General features: G+C 45.7%; 1 protein-coding gene across 1 annotated transcript; it reads left to right on the forward strand.

Annotated features, from left to right (window-relative positions):
- Nucleotides 1–3,241: 3,241 nt before the first annotated feature.
- TSPAN13 (tetraspanin 13) lies at nucleotides 3,242–25,177 on the forward strand. Its single transcript, XM_044678179.1, has 6 exons — nucleotides 3,242–3,310; nucleotides 10,966–11,133; nucleotides 17,675–17,755; nucleotides 18,431–18,544; nucleotides 21,885–21,998; nucleotides 24,114–25,177. The coding sequence occupies exons 1-6, from the start codon at nucleotides 3,293–3,295 to the stop codon at nucleotides 24,186–24,188; spliced, it is 570 nt and encodes a 189-aa protein (XP_044534114.1). The 5' UTR covers nucleotides 3,242–3,292; the 3' UTR covers nucleotides 24,189–25,177.

Consider the following 25,177-nt stretch of genomic DNA (forward strand, 5'->3'; position numbering starts at 1 on the left):
TGGCCCAAGCCTTCCCCCAGTGCCTCACCCCGGGGGGGGGGGGCGGGAAGAGCACCCCAAAGGCCCCACCGGGCTGGAGGGGGCCGGGCACGGCATGAATGCCGGCTGCCTGGCCACATCTGCCCTGGCCTTGACTGGTTGGATGGCGGGAGGCGATCGTTTGAGGCTACGGAGACTTTTTGGTTATTGGTATCACAGTGGAGGATTCCTAATAACTGTGGCCCGTCTTACCTCCTCTGGCCCCGTGAGAGGTGCTGCGGGTGATACCGTCTCATTTAGCTAATAAGGAAATAAGCTCAGAGAGATTAAGCCATTTGCCCAGGAACACACAGCCAACAAGTGCGAGGGGCAGCATTTGAACCCGGCACTCTCTTCCAAAGGCAAAAAGCTACCAGAATGGCCAGGGCCAGGGCCACAGTCTGCAGCCAAGCCAAAGGGGGAAGTGAAGCTCTGCGTTAATGCCAGGTATTACATGGGAGGCAGCTGGTGGCACAGTGGACGGAGCCCTGAGTGGAGCAGGAAGACCCAAGTCAGAATCTGGATTCCTCAGACACTGGCCACGTGGCTGTGAGCATCCCAACCCGTGTTTGCCTCAGTTTCTTCACATATAAAATGAGGGTTGCGCCCGGAGCATCAAGACCATTTTGTGGGGAAGTGCCTGGGGCCACTAGACAGTCTACAAATGGCAATTCCTTTCCCCTCCCTTAATATGAGATTAAGTGGGTGTCAAAGAGAGCGACTGGGACCTGCCATTTGTGGGTGTGAAGATGCTACGTTTGGAAGAAGGGCCCAACGGGGCCAGAGGTGCCGAGTTCGAGTCCTGGGTCGGCCGTGGTCCGCCGTGCGCCCACCGGCCCAGGAACCCTGGAAGAGACCTTCTCCGAGGCTGCCTGGCCCCAGCCAGCTGCTCATCCTGAAAAGGAACCAGCGAGAGGATGATGCTCCCCTTTGGGGCGGGCTTTATTCCTCTTTAATGTCCATCCTCAGTGCTCCTTTGCTGCGGGAGCGGCGGCCGGGGGGCTCCTCCTTGTCCCAGAGCTCTTGTTTCAGACCCACCAGCGTCCTGCAGGCCTCCAAAGACCCCCGTGTGCCAGAGCCACTGTTTGCTTTCGGGGGACACGTGCCGAGGAAGCCCTTCACTTCCTTACGGCTTTGACACTTAACCCCCCAACCTTCATTTAGGCCATGGCGGACTCTGGAAAGGCGTGAGAAAAGCAGCAGCTCCTCTCCTCGGGCTCAGTTGGGTTTTTAAGCCCTTGTTTGTCTTCTGCCCTAGAGCCAGTCCTGCATGTTGGATCCAAGGCAGAAGAGCAGAAAGGGCTAGGCAATGGGGTTTAAGTGACTTGTCCAGGGTCACACAGCTGAGACCAGATTTGAACCCAGGACCTCCTGTCTCTAGGCTTGGTTCTCTATTTATTGAGCTACCTACCTGTACACTACACACACACACACACACACACACACACACACACACACGCACAGTGATGCATATGTGTGCACTCGTGCCTGTGCATGTTTTTTGGTTGTTTTGGTCATGTCTGACTCTTTGGGACCCCATTTGGGATTTTCTTGGCAAAGAGAGCAGTCTGGTTGGCCATTTCCTTCTCCAGCTCATCTTACAGATGAGGAAACCGAGGCCGACGAGGTTCATGGACTTGCCCAGGGCCTCTTAGAGTTTGGTCGGACATCCACAGGGTCATCCAGTGCGTCCCAGGCTTCTCCCGTCGTCCTGGCTTTTGTCTTGTTGCTGGACTTCTGTGACTGGGAGAGAGAGAGGCTGACGGCTTGCTGCTCTGCTCACGTCGGTCCAATTCCTGTGCAAGTTGAGGCATCGCCCTGGTGCTGTCACTGGCCCCCTTCAACATCAGAGGATGAACCACGACCTCGCTATGCATCTCTGCAAGCCTTGAAGCGCCGAACAAATGTTAAGTGCTGTTTTGTCGTCGTCGTCATCATCATCATCGTCATCGTCATCATCATCGTCATCATAAAACAGGCATAATTTGAATTCGGCTCATCCCTAATTGACTGCCTCAGAGCCTCGGCCTGGAATGTGAAACTTGAGACAAAGCATGGAAGAACAGTTCGCCCAGAGGTCCAGAGCCAGAGGCCATTCCTGGTTTGGACTAAGAATGGACGACGAGTGGCTCCAGCAGTGCTTCTCTTGTTGTGTCCGGTGTGACAGGAGGGGGTTTTCTCTACTCTCGGAGGTCTGGAAGGCTCCAACCCTGCCTCCTGCATAACCCGGAGCAAGTCCCTTCTGGTCTCCGAGACTCAGTTTACTCATCTGTAAAATGGGGATGAGAATGGGTGAAGCGCCCACTCCTGGAAGTGATTACGAAGCTCCTGTTCGATATCGCTTGTAGAGCGTTTTGCGAACCTTCACGCGACTTGGATGTTAGCCGTCGTGGTGTTTGTCATGCCCGTGACCTTAAACATGGAAATGTGGACATCAGAAGTCATGATGATAATTGGTCATTTGTTGGGATGAAGTGAATGGAGTTGAAAAAATGTCGAATTTGGCTTCCGAGGAGCCAAGTTTGAATCTTAGTTCAGCCTTCTACCCCACGTGGGACGAGGGACTTCGCTGGACCTCAGTTTCCTTCTTTATAAATGTAAATAAGCAGCTGGAATGAGCTGACCCGTCGGCGTCCTCCAGGATCCTGAAAGCCTCTCTTTTCCTCCAGAGTGTCCCCAGGCTCAGGAAATTGCCAGGCGGAGGCCGCTGATCAAAGAAGGGGGCTGGAGGACCCGGAGATCGGAGCCACGTCCCATCCTGGACGCCTGACCCGTCTGCGGGACGGATGTGGCTGAGCCCGTCCTGGCAGATGGGCCTCTTTGGAACAAAATGTAATGCCAACAGATAATTCCATCCTCTGCAGGGGGTTCGTGCTCCCTGCCATCAGGGTCACAGCTCAGTCACAGAGGACCCTCCAGAGACCCTCTCTTGGGCTGTCCCCCGTCACCCCCCATTAGACTGTAAGATCCTCGAAGGCAGGGACTGCCTTCTTCTAAAGCACCATTCCTGGCACCTAATACACATTTATCAGTCGCATGGAAGATGTCCCTCTTCTTCTATTCATCCTCAACATTCTCTGAAACCCGAGCTTGGCCCGAATGAATGGGCAGATGAAGATGTGCTTCTGGTTCGCTCTGTGGCCTTTGTTCTCAGCTCTGGTGGAACGGCCGCCTATGATCCTCCAAAAGATGTATGTTGAGGCCCAGCACCCATGTTTCCCATTATGCTCCCTCCCATCCTCTTCTAGAAGGAAGACCCTTTAGAACAAAAAAAATGAAGAGGGGAAAAGAGGTTAGTAAAACGAATCAACTCATTCAAAAGTCTAATGTTATACGTTGTGTTCCACAGCCATAGTCCTCCGTGCCCGCAGCCCGGGGGGTATGAGAGGGTCTACCTCACGTGTTGTCAAGCTGGATGACCACAGGCCAGCCATTTTCTTCTAAGTCTCAGTTTTCTCAGCTGTAAAATGGGGATGAGAGTAGTGATTCCTGTTTCCCAGGCGCTTGGGAAGAGCTAGTGAAACAAGGATATAAAGTTCTTTGCCAACTCGAAATGGCTACAAGATTCTAACTCGGCATTCCTCTGCCTTCTGATCTCATTCTTTCACAGACATCTGGGTGAGGTCGCCATTGTTTGCCAAATAAGAGTTCAGATATGAATTCCATTTTTCCTCTTAGCTTTCAATTAAATAAAGTTTTTAGATGACTTTTTAAATGGGTGGCGGTAGAGTACAGGAGGTTGGGTAACTTTTGGAGCCTGCACCAAGCATCATCAGGAAATGACCGGGAGATTTCCTTAGATTTAGGGAGGGGACGACTCTTCCAGGCAATGTCGGCTATACCCAAACATACACGGTAGCATGCAGCCTCTTTCTGTCCATATTGCAAGGGAGCTTTCTAAATCAGAATTTTGAAAAGTATGTGGATCATGGAAGAAAAATGGAAACATTCAGTCTGATGGTGTTAAATTGGATCATGAGTTTAGTTTTCCTGATGCCTTTTTTGGGGGGGGGGTGAGATTTTACATGATATACTTCTTGAATCAGTGACTTGATCATTTAGGAAGTGATTAAGCTCAGTAGAACAAGGATTGGCTTTGGAGACAGTGGATCTGGGTTCAAATTGTGACTTTACCACTTACTGATTCTTTTTGCAATGAGTATGTTGGACTAAATGAGCCAAAAGGGCTCCTTCTGACTCTGAACCCCTAGGAATTCCAGTGACTCCTCCTCCTCCTTTGCCCATTTGGTTCTCTATGCTTTCCTGAATTTTCATCTCAAGGGAGATAAGCATTTATCCCAGTGCCTGGTAGACAGTGAGTGCCACATAAAGTTAGTGGCCATCTTCATCTCCATCATCGTTATTATTGTCATTTTCTCTCGGGTATACATGGTTGCTTTTGTTTAGCTCTGGAGGCTTACTTGAGAGAGGAAATAAAGTTCTCTCTCTTTACTTCTGTGCCTTCTCTAGTTCCACATCTCAGCCCTTTTCATCTCTGAGTTTGTATCATTAACTTTTCTTTGTTTGCTTGAGAGAAAACAGGAAAGGTCGGTGCTTCCTGCTTCATAGACTGAATACAAGTGAACAGACATATAATCTGTGATTAGAATTCCATCATCTTCTAAAGGAAGGAAGCCATTCAACATCAGTCTAAATTTACTTTCAATTAAAATGGATTTCATAGGGGAAATGTTGTCATTGAACTAAGGTGGCCTTTTGTTCTTTTGTCTGTTGGGAACTTGTGACTTTGGGTTGAAGAACTGAGTTTTTCACTTTTGAAATTAGAATCAGTGTGGCGCAGATGACATCTATTTTAAACGGGTAGTCAGGAGGATTCGGCGTGGTCTACTTATTTTCCTCAGTAAGGACAAATGAAGCCTCACTTATCTTTCACAGGCAGAAATTGTTGAAGCCTCGGCTTCTAGGCAGCTTGGGTGAAGCTCACCATTCTTAACATGGTGAATTCTTGGTATGTTCAATCAGGAACATTATCATTCCAAAACAAAGGCATTCTGTTTCATTCAGGTTAAATAAGACAGAAAAATTGAAGATGGATACTTTTTTTTAGTGTTGATTAGGGGGGGAAAGGTACACATAATTGGATCTTTAATGCTCTTAATTATTAAATCAGGAACACCTTTGGCCTCCTGGAAATATGGCAGGGTCCTATGGGAAGATCTGCCAGAATCATTTGCCTCCTATCTCCCAATTCAGAATACTTGGGCAGCTGTGGGCTCAGAGACTTGTTTTTTTCTTAAGCCTATGGAGAATGTTGGCAATCATAATCTCTGATATTTGTATAGCCCAGTGATTCCCAAAGTGGGCGCCACCGCCCCCTGGTGGGTGCTGCAGCGATCTGGGGGGCGGGGGGAGCGGTGATGGCCACAGGTGCATTTATCTTTCCTATTGATTGCTAATAAAATTAAAAAAATAATTTCCAGGGGACTAAGTAATGTTTTTTTCTGGAAAGGGGGTGGTTCTAGTCCTGGCTGTGTGATATTAGATAAGTCATTTAACTATCTAGTGCTGAAGACAGCTAAGGCTCAAAGATGCAGTGAAGTCACTGATCTGTATGACTAGAGGAAGGAAACTGAGGCAGAGAGCTAACCTGCCTTTGCCCATGGTTATATGATTAATCAAAATCAAGGAATCTTGCATTTAGAGTTGGAAGGGCCATTGGAGGTCATCTAACCCATGAATGAATAAAAAGGTATTCATCAAGCATTTAATATTGGCCAAGCATTGGCCAGAGCACTGGGGATACAAGTAGAAAAGCAAGATAGGCCCTGCCCTTGAGTGGCCATATTCTAATTATGGGAAGCAGTGCCTAGAAGGGTCAGCTGCAGGGTGGATGGCAAGGCCCTGGAGTCCTTAGGATATACTGTCAGGCTCCATGACAATGCCTGAGGATATTTTTCTATTGAGGAATCCAGTGTGGAGAGGTAAGGTGATTTGTTCAACATCACAAAGGTAGTGAGTATTTGGGATGGGATTTTAATTCAAATTCTTCACCTCCCCTCTCCCCCATCCCACTTCAAAGACAGGGTTCTTTCCATATTAGAGCATGGCTTTTCAGAATCCGGATTCTAGTGTTTTGCTCACTGCAACAAGATCAGCAAATGAATGTGCCTTTTTTAAGCTCCTCCTCTGATACTTTGGACTATTAGCTCTTCCATGTCTCTGTCCTTTCACTTCCGTTTTCTTTCATCCAGGGCCCTTATTGTCCCTCCCTTTGAGGGTGTTGGGGAAGGGAAGCCATCTTCCTGGAATTCCAAGTTAGAAGTCCTTGGGGGAAAGTGTCCATAGAAACAACGTCAAAATGATGGTTAGACAAATCTTGAAATGACATCCAATGCTATACCTGGACTTTGAGGCATTGGTGAGACCTGGGAACCTAAACCACCTTATGTTATTTTTTATCAATGATGAAGTAAACATTCTAAAACATGGATTTGAAAGGAGAGATTCAAAATATTGCAGTTCCAAAGTATGAGACTACTTCTACCCAGGCCATACCTTCACTCACTCTTTAGAAGACAGCTCAAGGAGGAAGTGTTGAGAATGTTCAAAATATTCAGAGATTAGGCTATCCCTCTTTTAAAGGAATATATATATGGTCACAATAGTCACACCTCTGCCATTGAGTGCTGAGCTTGGAGTCATTAAAAACTGGTTTTGAGTCTTCTCTAATATTTCCTAAAAGTTTGGGATTGGGCAAACTACTGAACCCTTCAGTACTTTGGACAGTTATTTGGGATTTTCCCACAATTCCTAGACATTAAAGTTTTCCATTCCCTGAAGATATTTTCAGTCCAGTCACAGAAGTAGATTAGCCCCTGTGAAAGAGCTGGGAATAATAAAACAGTATTACGGGGGGTAAAAGTCAGATAGGGTGCTCTGGGGGTCCTAGGTCAGAGTTGGCGATGGGCTTCAGAGAAAAGACCTACCACAATCATTGATGACTCAAGTGGTCAGGGAAGCTGGATTTTAGTTGAGCCTTGAAAGATGAGCAAGATTTGATCAGTTAAGGGGATTTAGTGCAGGGGTTGAAGAGGGTAGTAGGTAAAGGTGAAGATGAGCTTCACTGGCTTGTACAAGAGTGAGAGCATCGGGGACAGCTGGGTAGCTCAGTGGATTGAGAGTCAGGCCTAGAGATGGGAGGTCCAAGGTTCAAATCTGGCCTCAGACACTTCCCAGCTGTGTGACCCTGGGCAAGTCACTTGACCCCCAATGTCTAGCTCTTACCATTCTTCCACCTAGGAGCCAATACACAGAAGTTAAGGGTTAAAAAAAAAGAGTGAAGGCACCTGTCTGGTTAGCATGTCGAAGAGGTGCTAAAGGATAGAAAGATGGGATGGTGGTAGGTTGTTTGAGAAGGTGTGATGTTACCATTCTATACCAGGTTGAAAAGTTTAGATTCAGACCTAAAGGAAACAGGAGTCACTGTTTGAAAAGCAGAAGTCAGAGGCATTTTAGGAAGACTGCCCTGCTGGCTCTCCACCCTGGGATTCTTCTTCTTAGAACTTCATCAAACAATCAAGCAAACTAAAACAAATGAAAAACAATGACCCCAATACACTGGGGTATGTCTGTGTGGGACAAAGTAGGTGTTAGAACACTTTGGATTTAGGGAGACCAGTGAGGAGATTGTTGCAGTTAAGGACACCAAGTAATGAATGACAAGGACCCATCTTGGAGCCTCAGTAAAAATGAAGAAGTAACAGATGAGAGAGATGTTTAGGTAAGAGAGAAATCACGAGACTTGGGGATTTACTGAACACAGACGTCATTGATAGATGTTGGGAAGTTGGGAGGAGGTCATCTTCAAAAAGATTTTAAACAAAGGAATTTAAAGAAATGAACTAGTTTTTTGATATCACTGATTTCTACAGTGATTGGCTGTTCCATCCCTCTTCCTCGTGGCAGGTAAGTGTGTAAACCGCCTCAGATAAATCATCATAACTGGGGCTCACTCTTGATCTCGGCATCTACTCAGGGAACATTCTGTAAAAGCTGAATGCTAGATCTAGGAAGCATATATTCCCATATTGATGTGTTCTTTCTGTTTGATGCCAATAAAAGCTGATAGTCCCAGGGGAACTCTGGGTATTTTCTTCTTCCCCAACACACCCTTTTCTAGAATTAACTCAGCAGGAACATTTTTTTGGGTGAGGAACTTCCCCTGGCCTCAAATTCTGAAAAAAAAAATTTAAGATTATTATTTTTGTTTTCACTTTTTTAAATGATCAAAAGGGTATTTGTGGTTGCATCCTAGAACGCTCTAGTTCCAGAATAATTGAAGATAAGGAACCACTGAAAAAGAATGGGTATGAGCAGGGTACAGCAAGAAATGATGAGAGACAACCAGAATAAAACCATTCCATCAAAGAAATGCATGAGATAAAAATAATACGGGCAGATAATCACGTGGTAAGTGACGGGTCATTGTTAGACAGATTGTGGCATCGGGAGAAAGTGAGGAGGATCCCTCCTTGGTCCTTCCCCCCCTCCCCAATGATGACAATTTTTTGGAAGGACACAGACAGAAGGCCATGTGCAAGGCAGGCAGGCAGGCGCACCCCATACTCTCCAGAGTACACAGGAGTCACTCCCTCACCATCTGTGGGAAAGAGTGCCCACACCGATGAGGTCGATGCTTGTGAGTTCCTCGCTGAGAAGGTGGGCACATAATGAGCCGGTCTCGCGAGCTCCAAGATTGTTTAGGAGCAGGATTTTTATGTAAATATGGAGGGGGGGGACTGGTCAGGTCAGAGCAGTTTCTGTAAGATTATATCTATGAATCTCTTGGATTACAATCAAAGGCAAAAATATCAGTGATGATAAACCTGCAGCTGCTTTGGCCTGGGTCCACTGAAGACTCACTGTTGGAAATGCCATGACTGTGGGCCACTAACTGGTCCCTGGGCTAGGAGTAAAGGCTGACATTTTGTTGAGCTCTGACTTTGGCTCCTACAACTTGCCATGCCCATGAAACCTTCCTGACAGCTGGCTTCTGAGTCCTTCCCCACGTAGTAGTGCCTTTCTGCTCTGCCATCTCCGTGGTCCATCCAACAAATGGTTCTGCTTGGCAAAGTCTCCCTCGATTGCTAATACGCAGTGGAGGATGGTGGAGACGGCGGGCTCTGGAGCAGAGGGTCACGTCTCCAAAGTCCCTGGAGGTAAGGAAGAAGCAGCATCCCAGGAGTGAGAGATGGTGGCCAGCGATGGCTCACAAAGCAGGTGCTCGGACCCAAGTGTGGGCGTCCCTTCAGCAGCATTGGAAAAAGCCTCGGAGGTTCCTTTCCCCCCTGACGATGCCTTTCCCTCTTTGCTTGCCTGATGCCCGGAGGTCAGGAAGGCCAGAGTGTAGCTGGCACCGCTTTCCCTTGACCCCGATGGCCCTAGCTTAGGAGAAACAGAGAGAAGCCTGAAATGCTGTGATGCTAAGCCTGATGCCTTAAAGCAGGGGTGGTTTACTTGGTAGTAAACATAAAACAGGCATCTCACTTCTTTCGTACGTAAGAGAGCCGGGATGGTGGTTGTGTGGGTGGGTCCCCCTACCAGGCAGCTCATAACCCCTCTGCTGCAGATGCAAATCTATTTAGTTAAATTATAATTATTTTCTAAATAAGCCAGCTTACAGGATAGTTTGACAAAGGGGCTAATTTTAGAAGCGAGCCACGTTGCACAGAGAATGTCTTTCTGTTCCTAAACTAGCAGTGGCAATGACAGGGAAAGGGTGCAGACCTTGTAGCTCAAAAGGATTGCCTTGGCTTCTGTTTTCCCTTCAATCTTCCCTCTGTGGACGTTTAGATGCCCATTGAAAATGGCTTGTTTCAGATGTCGCCACCTTCTCTGGGAGGCCTTTTCTAAACTTCCTGCCTGGTCCTGTGCTTCCAAACCCTGAAATTCCTTTGTATTTGCTGTGGGTGCATACCTACTCGGTTTCCTTCTCTGGCCACTTGTGGTATCCCTAGGGAGGACGCAGACTCTTTAAGGGCAGGGACTGTGTTGTGCCCCTCGCGCTGGCACAGTGCCCCTTCTGTGTGAGGCACTTCCCAAGTGCGTGTTGAATTGAGCCCTTCTGGAAATGTTACTTTTAGATATTTGTTGCAGAAAACACCTCCTTTAAAAGCCTTAGATCTATCCCAGGTCTATCAGACAAGGGCGCGCCATGGTGATCTTGACGAGCTCCCACTCTTTGAGCTCATTTTTGGGTTTCTGGCCCCTCATGCTGACTGACTTTCAGTTTTGTGGCCCTTGGGTGGCTCTATGTCTGCAGGGCTCCTAATGCCACTGTCCATCCCTGCTCAGGGAGTTTGTCCTGTTCTCAGACCCAGCAATCCTGATGCACTCGGAGGCTGGGCGAGATGAGTTTGAAAACGGTAAGTGATGCTCGGATGCAGAGATGCTTTGGGTTCCCCAAGCTGGCTTCCCATCAACTGCTAGCCATGGCTTCCTCCACTCAGAAGCAGAACTGGTGGAAATAGAATCCACGTACATTCATGGGAAGAGCCAGCCTGCTTATCAGACTTTATTCATTTATTTTTGTCTTTTTCTTACCATTTTTTAAACGTTTGCATCACTTAGGATGGGCCGTCTTTGACCAGAGCAAAGCCTTGGGACAGTGAGTTCTGAAGGTGGTGTGGTATGGAGAGGGCTTGGGGTAGGTAGCAGGAGTCCCAGAGCCTGGGTTTGGATCACGGTTCTGTCATTGAGAACTGGAAGGACCTCGAACCGCCGAGCCACAGACTTAGACAGATACGAACTCTCTCCAACGAGGATGCTTCTCTGGGATGTTCGAACATTGACTTGTTCCTTGAGGGAAGGGCCCGTTTCATTCTGGTTTTCGTATTTCTGCTCCTGGAGCCCGGCACAGGATAAATGGCGTTTGACTTGTCTTGTAAATATGTATCTTTTCTTCTTCCCTCCCCTTTCTCCTTGCAGCTGGTTAGCCTACTGCTGATTGGAATTGCCGCATGGGGAATCGGCTTTGGCCTTATTTCCAGCCTCCGGGTTGTTGGCGTGGTCATTGCGGTTGGCATCTTCCTCTTCCTCATCGCCTTGGTGGGATTGATTGGTGCTGTGAAGCATCACCAGGTGTTGTTGTTCTTTGTATCCTTTGGGTTCAACGTGAGAACTTGGGGGAGGGGTTATCTTTTGTTTTATTTATTTTAGTTTTTATTTAGTTTTATTTTTTGCTTTTCTGTCTTGTTGCTGTCCCTCGTGGGCTGTTAACTATTTACTTGATAGAACTAAATTATTGCAGTCCCGATTTGAGAATGTTGGTTTGAGGGCTTCTTGGGCAGTGAATGTAGCCCCTTGCGCAGTTCCCATTCTTCTTCAGCTCAGGATCTGAGAGTGTCAGCTGAGGTCACAGAGGACACGGGAATTTCCCATAATCACTCAGCGAGTACGTCAGAGGCAGAAATTGAAACCAAGACTTCCTGACTCAGCTATCGCTCTGCCTCCCAGAGCAGAAATTATTTTAAAAAATGATTATTCAGGTTTTAAAAGTGAGTAACTATCCGCTGAAGCCCTTCTAATACTCCACTGTGGCCTGGGGGGGCTACCCTGGGCCCTAGAAGGCTCTGCTACTTCCCACAAATCTCAAGGAAAGCTTTTCTGAAGGGGGCCAGTGGTTGCCTGTTTATCTAGAGGCATTGTGGCGCCACAGAAAGAATGATGGATTTGGAGGCTGAAGACTTGAGTTATAATTCCAACTCGGTCCCTTCTGATTTCTATGACTTCAAGCAATTTAATTTAACTCAGTTCAGCAGACGTTGATTAAGTCCCTTCATCGCTGAGGGCCTGTTCTTCATCTGTCGAAATGAGGACTCAGACTAGATAAATCTAAGACTCCTTCTAGTTCTAAGCCCTCCATCCCAGCTTTTGTTGTTCAAGGACGAGTCGGCCTCAGCTCAGGGAAGCTCGCTGGCCTCAGGACGAAGCCCAAGAGTTTGGGCTTCAACAAACTCTTTAAGACCATCAACTCAATTACATGAGGGTCCCGGCCTCTGCTGGCAGAGAGAGACATATAACACCATCCAAAGGACGGAGCCTTAAAATACTAAGAGTTGGGTAGAGAGGAAGCTTCTCGAGAGCAGGTCTTTGTAGCTGCGGTGCCTGGCACAGAGTTGAACTGAGTTATTGTAGTGGAGCCACATCTCTTTCGGGATCTGACCCAGGCTGCCCACAACACGGTGTGACTTGGTCAATATTTGCTGGGTGTAGTCCAGGGAGGCAGATATGAAAAATAGGAACTAGTGACTGACTGCTTGACTCAGAGTGGAGGAGCCTCTCGGCAGATGGCTCGCCCCCTTCCCAGGTGTGGGGTGTGTTCTGTTCCCGGATCAGCCACAAGAACACAGCTATTGCCAAAGGGACTGGGGAAGGCAAAGAACTGGACGCATTTGACTGAGAACTGAAAGTCTCCTTTGGCTTTCAGCCAAGACATTCCTGTTGGAGATGCTGCCATTAGTCTGATACCATGGAGACACCATGGAGACACCAGGAACCCCGAACGCATTTAGAAGCGCAGCACCTGCTAATCCTGCTAGAGGGCTCATGGAGAGCATTTCTATAGTTTATGCAAGTCAATTCAATCTAAAGAACATTTATTAAGTACCTACTGTGTGCGAGGCACTGTGCTACGTGTTGGGGATACAAGGACAAAAATAGATAGTGCCTGCTCACAGGGGGCTTCCATTCTACTTGGGCCACTTATACAGCTCCAATGGCAAGTCTGATGGTGGGTGATTTAGGGAGAAGCCAGAAAGATAAGTTAGCTTATTTTACTAAAGCTGCTTGCATCAAAAATGGACTCTGCTTTATCCCTGTAGGGATTACCTGCTTTACAGTTTATTTTAATCCTAAGCTTGCTTCCCTCCATCAACCAACATTAGGCTGGGCCTCTTCCCTTGTCATTATGAGGCACATGATTGAAATTCACAGCAACGTTAGCCTTAGTGTGAGCAAAGCAGGGAAGGGAGGAGAATCTGCTGCCCCCGAATTCATCAAAGCATCCGAATTGACGCCTGGCAGAAGTACCTCCTGCTTCTGTCTTTTGGTGTCTTAAGAATTTCCTCTTTAAATATCTAGAGACTGTCCTTAAAGGCAAGATAGCTAAAACTGCTGCTGAAAAATCTGTCTGTCTGTATCTCTCTCTCTCTCATTCATTCTCATTCTCTCTCTGTCTGTCTGTCTGTCTATCTGTCTATTTGTCTATCAGTCTATCTTTCTATTTATCTATATACATCTCTGTCTATCTTTATCTACCTATCTATAGCGTGTGTGTGTGTGTGTGTGTGTGTGTGTGTGTGTGTGTACATGTGTATGTGCATTTTGGCATCCTGGATGCAGAATGAGAAGTTTTATAAACCATTTCCTTTTACCTCATTCCTCCAAAGGGGGAATGAAATAAGGCACTGGCTGTCACATGGGCTTTCTAGAAATAAAGCATGTAGCCCCAAGATTAGCAATGTGTCTGAATGCCCATAGGATCCTCCATGTCTAATTCCTGGCTCTTTCCTGGAAAGGCACCAGATTGTGGATATACACACAGAATTGCCTTAAGGACCCCCTCCCTCATCACTCACCCACTTGTTTTGAAATTACAAACTTAGAATTTGGGGCCTTGGTTCAGGAGAAAGTGAAGGCTGCTTCATGAATGGCTCTGTGGTTTCAATGGCTGTGCTCCTTTGAGCTCCTCAGACTCCTTCCCAGCCTCCTTCAGAGCACAGCAGCACTGGACTTTCCTGAGCTCCTACTTGTGAGTTCTTCCTCCCTCTTGAAATGATGCCTTTGTATGACTTCATGCTCATTCCCTTGGGTACCCACTATTTCCCCTCAGGAGAATCTAAGCTCCTTGAGGGAGGAATTTTTTTTCTGGATCTTGGTGTTGTCTATACCTCTGATATAGTGAGTTTGATAAATGTTTGCTGAATTGAAGGGACTTTCTAAGATAGGAATATTGGCAAGTGCCAGTGTGGAGGCATAGTTGGCAGATGGAGCCAGACTTGAAGCTGGATTAAAGGTCTGTATCTGAATGTGTGACACTGGACAAGACATTTAACATCTTGGTTCATAGGAACTCTATAGGTTGATTAGAAAACTTCCTTTGTTGACTTATGGTTTCAGAGCCACAGTGGCCAAGTAGAAGCAGGAAAGCTCAAAATCACCATAAGAATCTTTTCCAACCAATCTTAAAATAACACCACAAAATGAATACAGGAGTGAAAGAACCAATCAGGAAACAGAATGAAGCAACTTTCAAGAAGAGAAAAACCTTAAAGGTAGGCAGAGAACATCTGGGGTACTGTGGTAAGAGGGGAGCACAGATAACAGGAGGCTACAACATGGAGTGAGGAGCAAGCCTAGATCAAGCCACATCACACCCACCTCACATCTTCTGTGCCAGCTTCTGAACCTGAGCTCAGGTCAACATTCAGACTCTGAGATCCTGCGTGGGAAAACAGAGGTCCAAACAAATGCATACCCATTGAAATTCCAAGCAAAACTGCAGTGAGGTCTGGAATGTCAGCTCAGGGAAGTCTGTGCTAAAGCAGTCTGATCTCTGTAGGCCCAGACTAGTCCTTTGGCAAAGACATAGGTCCCAATTTGGGGGTAGTTGGTAGATCCAAAGCTGCCTGCCCAATCTTCTTGGCAAAAACTTAAGGCAGAGCCCCGGGGCAAGGCAATTTGCTATGTGCTTGACCTGATCAAGTCCAGAGTGAGACCAAAATCCCACACCTAAGCCTGAGGCTAGAATTTGTTCAGTGCTTGACCTGATCAAACACAGAATCCTATACCCAAGTCTGAAGCAAGAATTTCAGCTATCAACAGTCTTAAGGGTTAATTGAATCAGCAGTGGAAGGTGGCTCACAGAGCTCCCAGCCCTCAGGCCATCATACCATTTTGGAAGAACTAAAACTGCCAGAAACCTAGAAATAATGCTAAGGATAGCATTAATGAAAGGCTGAAGCTTAAGAGGGTACCCTAATCTTCCAGAGAACAGAGTCTACCTATAAAAAGGTTGGGAAAATGAACAGACAACAAAAAAATCACTTAAATATAGAGAATTTTTAGGAAGACAAAGAGCAAGGCATAGAAACAAAAGGGGACAGTGAAAGCAAAGCAAGCACATGCAAAGTCCAAAAGAAAAATATGAATTGGACACAGATTTTGGAAGAGCTCCAAAAGAATTTCAAAAACACAGGCAGAGAAAAAATGGGGAAGAGAAATGAAAACAATGCAAGAAGAAATGGGCTAAATGATATAGGAAACTCAAAGATGATGGAGGAAAATAATGTCTTAAAAATTAGAATCGAACAAGTAGAAGCTAATTATTTCACAAGACATCAAGAAACAAATAAAATCAAAAGAATGAAAAAAGAAGAAAACATGAAATATCTTGTTTAAAAAACAAGTGAGGGGCAGCTGGGTAGCTCAGTGGAGTGAGAGTCAGGCCTAGAGACCGGAGGTCCTAGGTTCAAACCCGGCCTCAGCCACTTCCCAGCTGGGTGACCCTGGGCAAGTCACTTGACCCCCATTGCCCACCCTTACCACTCTTCCACCTATGAGACAATACACCGGAGTACAAGGGTTAAAAAAAACAAGTGATCTGGAAAATAGATCCAGGAGATCCAATTTAAAAATTTATGGACTATCTGAAAATCATGATAAAAAAAAAAAAAAGCTTGAACATCATAATGCAAGAAATTATCAAAGAAAACTGCACAGATATTCTTGAACAAGAAAACAAAATAAAAATTGAAAGAATCCATAGATCACCTCCAGAAAGAGATCTTCAAATGATAACTTCCAGAAATATAATAGCTAAATTCAAGAGCACCCAGGCCAAGGGGAGATTATTGCAAGTAGCCAAAAAGGAACAATTTAAATACCTTGGAGCTACACTCAAGATCACACAGGACTTAGTGGCTTCCACATTAAAGTATCAGAAGGCATGGAATAGGATATTCAGGAAGCCAAAAGATATTGGATTACAACCCAGAGTCACCTATCTAGCAATACTGAACATATTCTTTCAGGGGGAAAATGGTTATTTGGTAAGAGAGAAGATTTCCAAGCATTCCTGAGGAAAAAAAATAGACCTAAATAAAAAATCTGAAATCTAAACACAAGACTCAAGAGAAGCCTAAAAAGGTAAATAAGAAAGAGAAAATTTAAGGTACTCAATAAGGTCCAACTGTATGTATTCTTACATGGAAAGAGGATATCTGTAATTCTTAAACATTATTCTTAGTAGTAGAGCAGAAAGGATTACACTTAGAGGGTGGGGAAGTAAGCCGATTTTGATGATATGATATGCAAAAAAAAATTCAAGGGGTGAAAAAGAGGTTTGTACTGAGGGAAAAGGGGAGAGATGAAATGAGGTAAATTATATAACATAAAGAGGCATGAAAAATTATTGCAGCGGAGGGAATGCTGAGGGTGGTAGTGGACAGTGTTCAAACTTTACTCCCATTGTAACTGGCTCAGAGAGGGAATAACAACCATACTCATTGGGGTATAGGATTCTATCTTACTCTACAGAGAAGTAGAAAGGAATAAGACAAGGGAAGGGAGGGGTAATTGGAGGGAGGGTGAAGGGGGTGAGCTGATAAAAAACAAAACACTGATGAGGAGGAACAGAGTGAAAGGGAAAAGAGTAGGATCAAAAGGGGAAAACAAGATGAAGGGCAATATACAGTAATAATAACTGTGAATGGGACGAACTCACCCATAAAATGGCAGTGGATAGCAGAATGGATTAGAAAACTTCTTTTGGTTTATGCCACCTCATGAGCATTGTTCAGTATTTTGAGTAACACATGGCTGATGGGGGTGGCAACAAAGCCAACCTCTGAATCACAGAGGTTTGGGCCAAGTCCTACCTTACATACATACTGGACACATTGTCCTGGATAAGTAACTTTACCTCTCACATAACTCTCCAGAACCATGAAGTGAAGAGAAAGTATCAATAGGCATTAATGGGAATTTTCTTTACTTACTTGGGAATTCTCTTTACCAATGAAATCACAGGTTGATTTCTACACAGCCAGGTAGAGTGTGTGCATGTATGAGTGTATAAACTCATGAGTGTGGGAGAGAGCATGAGACTATGTATGTGTGTAGGTTGTGGCTGTTGAAATTCTACAATATAGTTCATCTATTATACGCTTGAAAATTCTCAATGTATCCTATCTAGAATTGCATTTGATTGCCTTCTTTGACTCTTCTAATGTACTAGTGGCTACTAGGTAAGGCCAAGTATCCTTGCACCAATAAGGAAGAGAAAGTCTCTTGTTTTGGAGATGTAATCTCTAACCATTTCACTCTTTTGCCCTATCACTACCTCGAGGGTCTAGGACAGGGTTTGGCAACATATGGCTCTTGAGCCATATCTGGCTCTTTTGAGGGCCAGGTATGGCTCTTTCTGCAGGAGCCATAAAGTCCATTTTTTTTCAGGTGCTGTTACAGGAGCGGCACTATGAGCACTGTACAGCTCTCACAAAATTACATTTTAAAAAATGTGGCATTTATGGCTCTCATGGCCAAAAAGATTGCCGACCCCTGGTCTAGGACTTTGACCAGAGTTTGTCTTTGATCTCAAAGGCTACACAGAAAGCTTCCTTTACTCATCTCCCAGTATATGATCATCCTCTTACTGGTTTTCATCATCCAGTTTTCCGTGTCCTGTGCTTGCTTAGCCCTGAACCAGGAGCAGCAGGTAAGGAGACACCTCTCCCTCCCTTTCTTATCCAATAAGGTGTGAGCTTGAAGAAAATTTGGAGAAAAATGAGGGAAGTCATGGAATGTAAAAGCATCTCTTTTGCTTGGACTGCCTTAATAGTCCTCCCCATAACTGTCAAGTGGCACCCTCCCTTTTTCTCTATGGAGATGCCATATGGCATTGGTTAAAAATATTTGCAGAATTCTTTTAGTGACTTTGTTTCTATAATACTAGCTTAGTGGGTAGAGGAAGAGTTGAGGGGGTTTTGTTTTGTGGCCATAGAACAGGAGAAAGCTTCCCCCTCATTAGAGGCATACTCCTGAGAGTTAATGTCCTCTCCCATTTTTCAAATTTAAGGAGAAAAGCGATCCTGATTTTGTGTCTAGAGAACCAACCTTGGAGTCAGGAAGTCTGTGCTTCATGCCCACCTTGGATACAAGATTGACTGTGTGACTCTTTTCAAGTCACTTACTGTCTTGGTTCCCCAAGAAACTCTCAAGTCTAAAATGTGCAGAACCTGTTTGCCTGGGAAGTTCCATAAACCTCTCCAAGCCCAGATTTTCTCTTCTTTCCTCTTTCCTTGAATTCGTGGCATTTCTGAAGTTGTTCCTGCCTTATGTCTTCCCTGTGTAACTCCACCTTTAATGTATGGGTGTGCCATGTACTTTCTAGGGCCAGCTTCTGGAGGTTGGATGGAACAATACGGCCAGTGCCCACGATGATATTCAAAGAAGTTTGAACTGCTGTGGGTTCCGGAGTTTTAATCCAAATGACACCTGCCTTGCCGTAAGTTCTCTGGCTGGGTTAATTTCATTGACAGTCACCAAGTCATCTAGTTAGACAAATCTTGATTGATCTGGAAGAGTGAGGTTATTTGTACTGAATTGAGAGCCAGAATCTGCTCCCAGAATCCCTCCCTTGAGCCACTCTCAGGTACCTGCCAGCCAGTGACACTCTAGGAAATGGACATCCCTAAAGGCTTACCCATCTATGATGGGGTGGAAACATCTTGGGACCTGGGAAGTGTAAGGACCTGGGTTGGAATATCAACATATCAGCTGGTCCTTGCTGCTTGTGTGACTGGGCATGACCTCCTCTGACCAAATTAAACTAGAGGCAGTATAGTACAGTGGGAAGATTATTAGATCTGAAATAAAAAGTTCTGGGTTTAATTTTCACCTCTGAAGCTTACATCTTAGTGACCTGGGAAAATCATCTCCTCTGTCTGGGACCTCAGTTTCCCTTAGCTGTAAAATTAGGTGCACTTAAAGTCCCCTGCCTGCTTTAAGTCCTGTGTTCCTTTCTATCCTTAGAGGGAGTGGGGCCAGAATTCTAAGCCTTAGAGGCCAGGATAGTGGGAGTCTTCTGGGACACAGAGGTATATCACCTTTTAGCATCTGAATTGGTGTGGGAATGGTTGAAGGTGATGTGCTGGTCTGAACTCGGATTTGGTTGTACTCTGTATATTGTATTATATGCTAAGATCAAGGCAAATGTTCACATGGATGTCAGAAGTGATACAAGGATGCTTTCAAGATCTCCCTGAAGAACTTTGGCATTGATTGCAAGACATGGGAGACATTTGCGAAGAGCCTGCTCTTCTCTTGGTTGGGTCTCTGGAGGTGGGATGGCGTGGCAAAGAATGGAGTGAAAACGAGCCAGAGTGCAAGTCAAATTGCAGAGGCTGTTCCTTCTTGTACTATCTGCTGATTTTCATTTTTTATACCCTTTTTTCTTTATGATCTCATACAGGTTTTGATTTTCCCATACTTTCAAAATCACATATTAACTTTTGAAACATCCCAAGATTGGTATTTACTAATTATCTTACTGTGGTTAAACAAAGAAGCAAGCTTGTCAAGAATTATTCATTATGGCCTGGCTTAGTTGGAACTTATTCTTTTTAGCCATCCGTAAGGTACTAGAACATCAGTTCCTAGCTAAGCATAATAGTTAATTATATTTTAACTAATTATATCATGTATATAGTTACGTTATACTATTCGTTCTCATCATAAATCAAGGAGATAGTTATGGTAGTTGATTACATCCAATAAGATACAATAATATCAGTCTGGTCCAAATTTTGTTCCCATTATGTTCTTTCTGCTATAGGGTTAATAAGAATGCAGTTCTGGTGGGATGATTCTGTGCTAATTTGTCATTGCCTTAATTTCCTTGTGTTTCACTGTGTCTTTGGTCTGTAAGAGTTTGGGAACAAACTCAGGCCAGGCATTTTCTTGCTGGGAACTTTAGAAACTTGCATTAACTCACTAACTGCTGGTTTTTTGCTGGGCTGATTCTAGGGGAAATGTCTATACTCTAAGGGTTTATTTTGGGATAGTGGGTAGTCTATGGCTGTGATTGTTCTTGCCATGAACCTGTATTGTTTTTCTGTGTCTCCTTTGAGCCGGATAAGGATATTGATTGCAATAATTTCAATGCAAGTGAATGTCACTGTAAAAAGAATCACATGGGGTAAACTGAGTGTGGAATCTCCATCCTCCTGACAACCTGCCGTGCTGGATTGTCAGAGCTTATGAGTAGCCGTGTTAAACCTCACAGCCTCGATGGCTTCCGGCAGACATTGGCACAGGGCCACCTGGCATGGCATGCCCACATCAAAGAAGATGCCCACATTCAGAGATATCTTCAACCCAATCATTCAGATGAGTTATTTGTGTCTATTCTGAGCTCCTTTTGGTCTCATCAGCCATAAACACAGCATACATTAACCCCAACATAGTGATGTCACTTTGGTCCTCCTCAGGAGTGAAGGACACAACAAACCAGCTAAGCAGTGAGCATCTCTGGGGAAACTCGAGGTCATTTGGGGGAATCTTGTTCCCCCCCCAACTTTAGAAGATTCTCCTTCATTGGGAAGGGAACTAGAAGCATGTAGCAGCTTTTCTATTTTTCTCCCCCAAGACTGGGTCTTGGGGCCCGTTGGGAGCCTGAAAGGGACATCCAGGGACCTGGTGTTTCTGGCAGAGAAGTTCTTCAACAGGGCTTTCGGAATGTATTTCATTTAGGGTCTTTTTTTTATGATAGCACCACAGGTACAGGATGGGAAGATGCTGTTTGAATAAGCTCCGGGATTCTTAGTAGAGTCAGCAGCATGTTGTGGTAGCCAGAACAGCCCGTAATCTTAGACTGTGTAAAGAGAGGCCTGAAGCAGATATTGCCCTTTGCTGCCTCCTTCTCTGGTAATACTGCATTGGGGGTCTTGGAGGCTGTTCTGATCACCATTTTTTTAGGAAAGACATTGAGAAACTCAGTGGGGTGGTTGGGAGAATGAAGGAAAGAAGCCTTAGGAGACGTACTAACCATCTCCAGATGTTTAGGGAGCTGCCATGTGGAAGAGGGACTCAACATTCCCTGCTTTGCTCCAGAGGGCCGAACTCTCTGGATGCATGAGGGGTGGATCTAAGCTCAGTCAGTGGAAAGGAAAAGTCCAAAAGCAGAGATGGGCGGCCCTTGGGAAGGAGTGAGTTCACTGTCCCTGGTGGAAGTCTTTAAGCAAAGCCTGGAGGCCTCTAGTAGGGAAAGTCACCGAAGGGGTTCTTGTTAAAGTAGGGATTGAACTACACGTTTCATAGGCTCATAGATTTAGTGCCAAAAGTGACTTTAAAGGCCGTCTGGGTGAACCCTTTCACTTTCTAGAGGAGAAAACTGAAGTCCAGCAATTTGAAGTGACTCGCCCCAAGGTCACACAATAGCCATCAAGACATATTACTGGCATTTGAGGACACATCACAGGGTCTTTGCCCTGAGCCCTGACCTCTAGGTGGATATGTGTGTGGGGAGGGAGGCAGTGGATGGCCAAGGGTGCCATTTTGCAGGAAGGGTTTCTCCCTGTTTGGGCCCTAAGTATAGTAATAGGATCGGGCCTGAGGTCAAGAACCCAAAGGATTGCACTTCAGTTCAGCCGTTTTTCAGTCGTGTCCAACTCTGGGACCCCATTTGGGGTTTTCTTGGCTAAATCCTGGAGTGGTTGGCCATTTACTTCTTCAGCTCTTTTTACAGACGAGGAAACTGAGGTCCACAGGCACAAAGGCCTACCAAGAGAGAGGATGTGCTTATTGAATGGGGGCCTCCTAAATATTCACTGTTCTCTTTGCTACAGAGCTGCCTTAAAAACCACCACAACTGCTCTCCCTGTGCCCCGATCATAGAAGAATATGCGGGAGAGGTGTTGCGATTTGTGGGCGGAATCGGGCTCTTCTTCAGTTTCACAGAGGTAAGTCATCCTGGACAACCCAGAGGGCAGTCCCTCCTCTGGGGAGTTCCGTAGGACTGGAGTGCGATCAAGATCAAGGGAATGAATGATTGCTTCAAGGATTTGTGGTTTCCGTCATTCAAATGCAGGCACTGCGGATACACCATAAACCCAGAACACAGACGGCAGGGAGTCTACATTCTAGGAATGACACGTACACGTATGTGGATGGGATGTATGCAAAGTAAATAGGATGTGATGGATGGGGCTAGCAGCTGGCCCGTTCCCTCCATCAGCAGCGAGCCATTGGCGCTGGCCCATCCCTTGGATGCCCATCTGCGATGCACGTTGATACAGATGCCCTGTTCACCAAGGGGGATGCCTTGGCCTGAAGCTTTCCTTGGGGAGCAGCCCCTTGAGCTGGAGAACAGCCTCCCTGGCTTGTGGGCTTTCTTTCTTGTCCTGTTTTCATTCTTGACCAGCTTCTCAGTCATTAGGCAATGCACACCTTGTGCTCCGTGGGACAAGGACAGGCTGGTCCCCTTTGTTCCTGATGCCCTAAAGGAGGAGTCGGGTGCCTCGTGGCAAGTCACTGGTGCATCCAGATGCCACCCCCAGCCAATCACTTAGTCCCTTCAACGTTGGTGCCTCCACCCTATGAGGCTTGAAAGAAGGGCAGGCCTCCGCCATCCTCATGAGCCGCCCATAGACTCCATATGGTTTAACAGAGAAGAGAAGGCTCAGCGATGCCCTCCATTTTCTGTTAACAGTGGAAAGCTCCCCAGAAGTTGTGGAAGAGAATCCAAAGAGGCAAAGCCCAGCTGAGCATAGATCCAGAGTGACTAGGATTCCTGAGCAGCCATTTATTTCCCCAATCTCTGCCATTACATTTAATCACTTTTCCCACCTCGCCTCCCCCTTCCTTCCTTCCCCCACCCCCACCCCCACGGTCTTCTTCCAGTTTGACCCTGGAGTTAGTGGAGGCTGTTCCAATGGAGCACATGGGTTCTCTACCGAGGAGGAAATGCTCCCAGTAGAGGCCCGGGGATGTTGTCTGAGGACCAGGCTAGATAGGTCTCGGGGGCTAAGCCGGACAGAAGCCTCTCAGGCTTGAATTTTTGGACAATAACGTCTTTCTCAAACCCTCTCCTACATTTTAGATAGGTTGGGCTCCCAGTTAGTGGAGGAGGAAATCACTGACGCTTAAGTTATTCGTTTGGAGGTTTTGTTCTGGGATGGTGAGTTGACAGGTAGCTTTTATAAAGTGCCTACTATGTGCTAGGCACTATGCTGAGCACCGGAGATAGAAGGAAAGGTAAAGTACAATCCCTGCTCTCAAGACTGACCAATGGATTATAAATGGAACCTTTTGATTTCTGTGAAAGAATCTTTAAAATCAGCCAAAGAAGTTGGCTTTTTTCGAATGGATTCAAAGGCATAATTTGATTTACCTGCAATCTCTTCCATTGGATTTCTCCCTCGAGTGGAGCCACCATCCATGCCTTCCCATCCCGTGCAGGTTTTGTCCATTCCTTCCCATAATCCCTAATGCGGGGTCCATTCAATGTACTAGACACCTTCCCCTCAGTCTCTTGTCATTGGTGTAGACCTTTCTGTTTAGCTTTCACCCTCGTTCTATGATGGGGTTACCTTTTTCCAGTCATTTATCTCTCTGGTGACCTCCTTGACATGACTAGTAATTTGAAAATGTATACGAGTTGACATGAGTTTTGTTGTTAATCAGGCTTTGGGGAACCATGGGAGAAATTACAAGCCAGCCAAAGAGGGACTATTTCTTAGATTGTTTCCCAGAAGGCAGGAGGTGTTTCTTTCAGTCTTTGTCTGTAGCAGCAAGTTCATTTTTTGGTGGGGAGGGGGAGGGGGCTTTGTTTCTTTGTTTATTTTCTTTTAACCAACTCATTAACCAGGTTCTTTGAAGATCCTCAATGCCCTCTCCAGCCTCTCAGAGCACTGGGCTTGCTTCTAGAGTTCTTCGGTTGTCTTTCCTTTTGTTGAATAACTTGAGAAGAAATCATTTCCTTTGGATCGAGGAACCTAATTTCCAGATCCACAGCCCCAAGTGGGGGTTTTATTTCTGTTGCCTGAAAGTAACCCGTATCTGTTTGCTCTCTGCAGATCTTGGGAGTTTGGCTGACCTACCGATACCGGAACCAAAAAGACCCTCGGGCGAACCCGAGTGCCTTCCTTTGATGGGTGATCAAGGATGATCTCCAGCACGTTCCCTTCCTTCTTCCTTCCTGTTACATATAAGTTAAGCTAGTTGTCCTTTTCATTAATTAAGTGAACTTTATCTTTAAAAATGACCAGATAGTAGGAAGAACCATCTTGTTTTGGTTTGTAGTTAGCCCCCTGAGCCCATCTTTCCCCATAGAATGGCTTCTCCAATGCCTCTGTTGGAATACCCTCTTCTGAGTTGAGTTGTGCCCTCTTGCAGCTGTGCTGACAGTGCCCCGATGCCTTTCTTAGCCTTTGTACATACAGAGAAAATTTCCGTGGCATCCTTGTTGTCGTCCATATTGTGGCCAACATGTCTCTGCCTCTGGGTAGCGCCGATTGTAGACGTGGGATGGGAACAGGAGAGAGGTGAGGATCTGATTTGTAGCTGATTCCTTTAGTTTGGGTAAATGAAATGAAGGGACTCCCCTACCCCGTCCCCATTCCCGATAGCTTTTTCTTTTTCTTAAGAGAAACTTTGTGTGGAGTAAAATTCAGTTAATTCAAGTGTTGATTCCAGTTTTGTTGTCTTATTTTAGAACCAGATTGTGATCTAGAAGTAGAACTGTGGTTGGGAAAGTGGTAGGGAACGAATCATCCTGGGACCTCTGTAGGGAAGAAGAGAGATGGGGTGGCCCTTGGTCACCTTCTCCCCAGCCCCACTTCCACTGATTGACGTTGATTCGCTCAGAATGCATCCGTCCTGATCCCCTTCTCACACAGTGAATCGAGGCTCAAATCCTTCTATTTTTACAAAAAGCAAAGCAATCGCACCATCTCGTGGGGTGAGAACATGAGAGCTGGGGACCTTGATGCTGGCCGGGCCGCCATCTTGAGAAGTCCTCGATGATCGTCCTGGTGAAGCTCTCCAACACAAGCGTATTGGAATGTTGTTGTCTTGATTTCCAATCTGAATAGAATTGTAGCTATGTTGTTTAAAAAAAAATTAAAAGATGAAAAGCCTT

The sequence above is a fragment of the Gracilinanus agilis genome, chromosome 5, assembly GCF_016433145.1.
Source record: "Gracilinanus agilis isolate LMUSP501 chromosome 5, AgileGrace, whole genome shotgun sequence".
Classification (NCBI taxonomy): Eukaryota; Metazoa; Chordata; class Mammalia; order Didelphimorphia; family Didelphidae; genus Gracilinanus; species Gracilinanus agilis.

Bases quoted from the DNA above. Each gene is read 5' to 3' on its own strand.
- TSPAN13 (XM_044678179.1), top strand. The intron at 11,134-17,674 runs GTATCCTTTGGG...CTCATCTCCCAG, and splicing joins ACCAGGTGTTGTTGTTCTTT to TATATGATCATCCTCTTACT. The intron at 21,999-24,113 runs GTAAGTCATCCT...TGCTCTCTGCAG, and splicing joins TCTTCTTCAGTTTCACAGAG to ATCTTGGGAGTTTGGCTGAC.